This window comes from Nymphaea colorata, chromosome 1 (assembly GCF_008831285.2).
Source record: "Nymphaea colorata isolate Beijing-Zhang1983 chromosome 1, ASM883128v2, whole genome shotgun sequence".
Lineage (NCBI taxonomy): Eukaryota > Viridiplantae > Streptophyta > Magnoliopsida > Nymphaeales > Nymphaeaceae > Nymphaea > Nymphaea colorata.
In genome coordinates, this window is record NC_045138.2 from 41,324,195 (window position 1) to 41,332,009 (window position 7,815).

General features: G+C 39.2%; 1 protein-coding gene across 1 annotated transcript; it reads right to left on the bottom strand.

Annotated features, from left to right (window-relative positions):
* Positions 1–1,797: 1,797 nt before the first annotated feature.
* On the bottom strand, positions 1,798–5,343 carry LOC116246484 (F-box protein SKIP5). The gene is made up of 5 exons (XM_031618386.2): positions 5,084–5,343; positions 3,627–3,771; positions 3,447–3,525; positions 2,409–2,467; positions 1,798–2,312 (listed from the first exon to the last, which is right to left on the bottom strand). Exons 1-5 carry the CDS (start codon positions 5,181–5,183, stop codon positions 1,901–1,903), a joined length of 795 nt encoding a protein of 264 aa, XP_031474246.1. The 5' UTR covers positions 5,184–5,343; the 3' UTR covers positions 1,798–1,900.
* Positions 5,344–7,815: the final 2,472 nt, after the last annotated feature.

Sequence of the window (7,815 nt, forward strand, 5' to 3'; positions counted from 1 at the left end):
CATTTTCAACTTTTGAATTTGGCACAACCTTTTTTGGACTGTGCATGAGGATGAATGATCCAGTAGTGAGCCTGGTGACCCACATTAATGTCCTAGATCAGATTTCACACTTGTCTTTCCTTTTCCGTTTGTCTCTTTTTCCATGTTATCGTTTTTGCTCCTTTAACTTTTACTGTGAGGAATTTACCTTCTGGGTCATCCTGTCCGTGTGATTTGTGATCTTTTTTGTTGCTGTCTGCCTGCATTTCAAAGTTTTGAAATGGGCAAACCTTTCCCAGAAGTCAGATGCACCTTAACTATATCATTTTGTAAGTTTCAAATGATGACTAATTTATTTTATTTTGCTGTTGCCTTTTGGGGGAAAGAAAAAAAAATTAATGAATGGGAGTCGCTTTTTCAGCAACGACAATGACAAACTTGGACCTATTATGGAACAGTATGCATTTGAACATGAGAGCCAAAGATTTCAAATCTCTAAATCTGAAACATAGCCACTTTTGTGGGTGGTAAATATGTATAAAATTCCATGTTTCCTACAGTAAAGGACCTTAAATCATTCTTTAAACACATACTAAAGACAGGGAGCTGATATGGTAAGACCTAAGCAACCCCATTTATTCACAAACAAACTCTCCTTAGGACATCATCCTTGATATATCATTCTTGAGATCTAGTGCAAGATCTCTAAGATCTCGAATAACTGGCAGCCGAAGAAGGCGCCTCCCTAGCATAAACACGTTACATGGCGTCTATGACCCTAATTCTGAACAGCAAGAGGCCTGCAGGAGGTCGTTTGATGTAAGGAACAGATCATCGCGTTCAAAAGGTAATGAGGACGCAGCCTCATATGGGTGGAGACTGGAGATACCAATAAAGCATTATTATAATGTTGTAACTATTCTAACATAAAAATGATCTTAGAAGTAGTTGCTAAAGGGCGACATGTTAACAGACACGCCTTGGCGGAAACACAGTGTCCCTTGGGATGCTGAAACGACATCCAAACTGACGACATTGCATTCCCAGTAAATCTACTTTGATAATAGTTTTTTTAGGAAGAAATTTTATCAAGTTTTGGGTTTAAGGCTACTTTGAGTAGTTTATGGTTCAACTTCTACGTATAGAAGATTATTGCTACTGAAGTTTAAAATGAAAACAAACTGAAAATTGAAGCCCATTTAAGCAACAACCACCTGCCGCCTACAGCCACTGTCAAATGTCAGCCGCAGCAGCAACCACCTGCCAAGCCACTAACTCAAAGCTGCCCCAGGCTACGCATGAGGAAAACTTTTGATGGCTACATTGAAATTTGAGCTGTGTTTAAACCCGGACCGGGAAAATTTCTTACCAGGTTCAGGCTACCGACAGAGTCGGGACTAACAAGCCAAGAGGTGGATTTTATTTCATAAGTTAACAAATCAATAATACATATTCTATAAACCCATTTATGACAAGATGGTGATTTCCTAATTTGATAGGTATATACGTCGACATGGACACACACACAACCCCAGGATAATTTGTATCTTTTCTCCTGACTAAATATTAACTTTGACTTCTGCACAGTGAAGCAGCCATGCACGCAAGAAAGAAACAGCCTTTTGTAGCGTGTTCCCCTCGTTAACATACTAAGAAAAAAGAAAACGATCGTGAGTTATCTCGGTAGGTGTTGGCAAACTTGCAGCAAAGTCGAGCAAACTCGAGAGATCAATCGTCTGCGCCACTCCACTAACTTGCAGTTACATTGCAAACGTACAATCTCACAAGAGAGAGGATAGTGAGTTGGTAACAATCAAATGGATCAAGGACGGGTTCGAGTGCCCATAGAGCAATGTACATAGCGTGCCAAACACTTTACAGTTTACACCTATCAACATGGGCAACTACCTCTAAATAAATATTACATTAATTTCCCAGTTAATTCTTTCCGGCTCTCCACAGGCACAGGCAACCTCTGAGATACATTAAACCAGAAGAACAGAGCCGTTCGAGCATACATGACTCGCACCTGTTGCAGTGCCAGAGTTCCGCTGGTTAAAACAGCTTTGGCACCCCCTTCAATACGTGTACGCGAAACAGAGACACTGCTCCCTCCCTCTGTAGGCTTCACTGATGCTAATAAATCTGATGCTAAAGGCATCGCATTTGCAGTGCTCACTATTGCACATGACAGATGATCCAGGGGATGTTCCTCGCACTGGAGCACGCAGCCCTCAATGGTCAGCTTACCACTCCGATGAAGTAAGCAGCAACCAAGCTCTGCTTTCACAGTCAAGTTTGATATCTTGCATGTTGATAGAAATTCAAGTGCGCTGCATCAACATAGAACGGACATCGAGAAATTTATATTGACCAGAAAGGAAATAGCTCACGTATAACTCTTTGACCCATCAAGGAGCCAAGCGAACCTGTCGAAGCCTCGAGAGCAGATAAGCACAGTATCATCAGGATCGTCACCGCTACCTATCTGGACGAAGGCAACACAAGGCATTATGAGCTTAACAAAAGACATGACATACTGCAAAGTCATTTCTTGTTTCGAAGATGAAATGACAAGTTCAATCAGGCAATCTCGGTCGCTAATCAAGCGATCACCTAATCTAAAAGAACTTTAGCTTATCCTCCACACTAGGCACTTTAAAAAATGTTCTGCTATTTCGATTCAAAGGTCATAGTGATAAAACTTTCCCTCTACCACTCAGACACCCAATCGATTACCAGCAGAGACCAGGGGAATACATCATCTAGTCAGACTCCAGCTACTGTGTCAACATGGACTGCACTCCAACAGTCACAAAAAGGGCAAATCCTTACCCAATTTATGTTTGAATTTGGTTCTCCATGTTGATGTCGTGTCCTAACCCACCTTCAGTCTCCATACTCCACCTCCAGCACCCTCTCTCTCTCTCTCTCTCTCTTTCCCTCCCTCTCTCTGGGTTAAGGGCCGACTTGGGTGCAGACCAATCTAGTGTATTGGATCAGTTCTGCATCATATCAAGTAACCAAAAACTGGACAGACAAGTTAAGTGCTTGTGCTAATCCTTTTTATTTTTGATGAGTCTGGAATCTTCAAATGCAATATCGGACCTAACACATAAAGGTATCGGCCTCCTCTGCAGGGCAAAATGGCAGGCTTGATGGACACGCATGTCCAGGGGTCATTAAGGGCTTGATTTCCCAGCCTGATGAGGCCAATGACATATTAACAAATATCATATGTAAACCAAGATTGTATATGCAAAGCACCAAACTCATGAATGCTACAAGCCAGCAGTAATTGGAACCAAGATGCTAGTCCAATTGATAACATTTTTTTCCAAGGTTCAGTCAAATGTTTCTAGAACATATAAGCACTGACACAAACATTCACCAGTAATCGTAAAAAATTTACAGAACAAATGGTTGGCCATTGATAATAAACTGTGTCCAAAGCAGGAGGTGCTTACCAGGCAAAGCGGCTTTTTTATTTGGACATTACATGCCAAATGACTTCCACTAGATGATATTAGAATGGTATCACCAGGCCTGATCCGAGAAAGACAAAAAAAGGAACTTACTTAGGTTGTAAATGTTCTTCGTGTGACTTATAATTATTACCAAGCAGATTGGACGCAAATTAAACCAACCTTGCTGCAGTTATAGCACTCTCTAAATTGGAAAAAACACCTGTTTCAGGTTTAGCTGTTACAGATCTATCCACACGAAGCCATAAACGAGGATGGCACACCAAAAACCTCCATCTGTGGCAAACCAGTGCAGTATTAAACCTATCTGCAAACACAGTATCAGAGCAATAAAACCATGTGCTAAGCACAGCTTGTACAACAACTGAAAGGGAATAAAAAGATAAAAGAGGACCTGATTTAAGAACCAGCAGGCACAAGAAACCAATTTGAAGTTTTGCTACACAAAGAAGTAAAATCACAAGAAAATGTGTGCAATACTGCCACCAGATAACCCAATAAACAGGCCCTAATATGCATGTGTGTCAGTGTGTGTGAGACAGAGATATGGACATAACTAAGTTATGGCAAACGAAGAAAAAAACCACAATAATGAATGTAAGGTAAAGAGGCACATTAACAAACAGCATGAAAAAAGCATGGATGCCATTATGGACTCGAATTTCTACAACCAGAGTTCAATCACATACTTGAACAGATTAACTGTTATTCAACGATAGTTCAATCATATATTTGAATAGATTAACTACTTGTATGAAAGACCATATTAGTCACCATTTTAGATCATAGAATCAGTTCTACGAACCCCCTCCTCCTCACAATTCTTAGATCCTTATCTTATAATCTCAATGATATCAAAGCAACAAGATGTCTGTGCATATCGATGGCCAAATCCGAATCGTAAAATCAACCGCAACTTCGAAGTTCGAACTATTGTTATGGCTGATTTGAGATGTCAGGAAGCACCCACTTGACCACAGAAGACGCTCCATGTCGCAATGTCCCAGATAACCCGATGATTTCTAGTTTTTCGTGAAAAAGATACTCAATTTAAAATGTATTTCATCGTAATCAGCCCGCACTCCTGTTGTGATAATCCAACAACCCAGATAATCTCACGATTCCAGATTAATGAATAAGATTTACGAACTCTTCGTAGTAGACGCATATACGTAAACTATGCAACCCAAATTGAATACCTCTTGTCCATGATATTTAGATACATTAAAATGTCGCCATATCATCCAAACTCAGACACCATCTTGCATTTCCCCATAAGTAGATGAGTGGAAAATTCTAAAATCAACCAAGAGGAAACATTTAAGCTAAAATACATACAGGACTCCACAATACAGGCAACATAAATCGTGATTCAGAAAATTAGAGGTTCATGGCGCCAAAACTGTGCTATCCCCAAGGTCGATCGTGCTTATTGACTATTAAAAGCCCACGGTCCACTTGAGAACCTACTTAGTGAAATCGACGAGTGGAATCACAGTCGCCACAAATTCTTAACCCCACATAAGAGGCGACTCGATCATCATTCCGATCATGGAATACCAGAACCCTAGAAAATGGGAAAGCAGAAAAAAGCAAGAGAGTCGAGAGCAACAAAGTACCAGGGAGCGGAGGTAAGAAACTGAAGATGTGCATAAGGCAACCATCGTCCAACGAGTTGATCGTCGGCCGGCGGCTCAGCTTCCTCTTCCCCCCTTCCATCCTGCGACCGATTTGGGGGGCGACGGCGACGACGACGACGACGAGGCGGCAAATGCCAGATCGCGCGTCGAGAATGTGTAGCAAGTCACCTCTTGATAGCCGTCCATCTGGGATCCGCGGGAGAGTCGGTGCGTCCGTCGAGAAAGCCTCCTTGGCTGCGGGTCGGGCCTATGTGCATCAAACATAGTGAATCTTCTGAATACGGACTAACCGAACTCAATTCAACCCAAAAACGTTGATTCTAATGGCCTTGCTTTTGAGCCTGCCGTAATTGTCATCGTGTAAGAAATACATAAGTTGCAATCTTTAGTGGTTTTTACTTTTTATTGAAAAAATAAAAAGTAAAAACCACTAAAGATTGCAATTTTTTTACCATGTATTTCATTGTATATTTTTTGCTTTTTGATAACACTGTTAATGTCAATGTCAACGCTGAGAAACATATTTACGCTTATTTATAAACTCAAAAGTTCACCTGATTCTTGATCTCTCTTGTAAAATTTAATGTGACGATCAAATTTAGTAGTTTTGCTTGTTTTAAACACATCGACTGTCTCACATTTCTTATGTACATAAACACATTAATAATGTACAAGCATAAGAATTAGCATCATAACAACTAGAGCTAAAAAAAAGTATACCAATCAACATATTCAATTAATGTCAAGCGTGGTATATATGTAGTTTTTTTGACAAAAAACATTGTAGGTGGTAGTTCAATTTAACAATCACAAGTTAGTAATTAACCATGACAAACAAGTTTTCCATATGCCCATCCAGGTCCGGTCCCAACTCCTCCTAGCAGTTTCGGCTCAAACCTAAAAAAAGCTAAGAACCAAGACAATCATTTCATTAATGACCTCCTTTATAAGTTATTGAAGATCCCTCAAAATCTTTAATACGAGACTAAATATTTTAGATGTTACAATCCACCCCCCTTAAGGTACACGCATCCGCACGTGTCGAACCCTAGGTTCGAGTGTTGAGCCGGCTCTGATACTATTGTAACAATCTGACCCACTATTGAGCTCGGGCCCCTAGTTCGGCGGATCCCAACCCGCTCTTTAGTAGTTTTTGCTCAAACCTTGAAAAGATTATGAATCATAACAATCGTCTCATTAATGACTCTCTTTATAAGTCATTGAAGATCTCTCATCATTTTCAATATGAGACTAAATATTTGGGGCATTACACTAGAGGTAGGGAATTTTGTTTGGTTGGAGGGTGGAGGAGGGTGTGCGTTTGGGGGTTGAAGTGTTGGGGAGTGACTTTGGGTCTTCTTCAGGTGGTAGGATGAATGCCTCCTACTCACCAAAAGATTGAGATATAATATTTGACAAAGTAATACTTCACATATTGTGCAGGCATGTGTTGCTATTCCAAATAAATCAATTAACGGAATATTTATGTGTTACTTTTGTAACATGCATCGGTTAACTAATGTCATAATTAAACCAAATGTAGGGTTAACTATCATTGATCTACTCGATTAGTTAGAGGCAATTATTTTAAAATTAAAACTATTTAGTATGGGATTCACAGTGATTTGAGATCCCTAGGATAATGGATCCATGAATTTAAGATCATAACTCTCCTCACAACACATCAAATCTATAGTTTTTAACATGTAGCATGAGTTTCAAATCTATGCTAAAAACACACTTTTTATGAAGTTTCAGATATGAAAATGAATGCCCAAGTGAGAAACCTTTTTTTTTTTTATAGTAAACTTCAAAACACATTGAATTCATAGAGACAACATTACTCACTTGTCATGTCTTACTGAAAATTTACTCAAAATATAAATTATGTTTTGAGGGGCATAGAATAGCTGGTCGAGAAATACTTTATTAAATTGAGATCTATGTGTCCATACCAGCTCTGTAAATTTAACACTTCTAAATTACCTAAAAAGACAAAAAACGAACATAAAATGGCTACATCAAGGTGATTTTTCATCACTTTACATGTGATATCATCTGTTGGCTAAAAAAAAGATGTTAAGCGATATCAATGCTTACTGTAGCATGATTATTTCGAAGCAACAAATTTGTATCAGCATTCAGAGACCATGTTTATTAAAAAGAACGCAATCGAACTCTACGGGAAAGTTTCTCCTGCAGAGCTCCCAAATTATAATCGACACTCATGTTGGATTTAGTCTCCCTTCTTTCACTAGTTACTATTCATAATGTCATTTATCTTCCATTTCCCTTTTTACTCTTCAGTCTCTCATTGTGCTTTCTTTCTTTCTTTTTTTACGTCCCATATTTACGGCGATGGTAACTTTACTCTCTCTCTCTCTCTCTCTAGCTCTCTCTCTCTCTCACACACACACATATATTATATATATATATATATATATATAGTATCAACCAGCGTAAATGAATCTTCCATTGCAATATTAAGGCTGGCTCAGCCTCACATAGTAGACACTTTTATGATTCACGATCTCAGGGAAGTGAAAGTTTAGCATCCATTGATGCCATTGTCGACCACCTAGCATATAAGACATCCAGTAGTAAGTGACTTTAAATGAACATAATTTAGCATTAGTTTTGATAGAATGTATGTTTGTCTTGAGATGTGGGATCTAATGTAAAAGAGGTATATGAAAAATACCGCTTATAAA

Coding starts and splice junctions, on each gene's coding strand:
- LOC116246484 (XM_031618386.2), bottom strand. CDS start 5,183: ATGGAAGGGGGGAAGAGGAAGCTGAGCCGCCGGCCGACGATCAACTCG. Junction 3,772..5,083: donor TTTCTTACCTCCGCTCCCTG/GTACTTTGTTGC, acceptor CTGTGTTTGCAG/ATAGGTTTAATACTGCACTG. Junction 2,313..2,408: donor TGCTCTCGAGGCTTCGACAG/GTTCGCTTGGCT, acceptor ATGTTGATGCAG/CGCACTTGAATTTCTATCAA.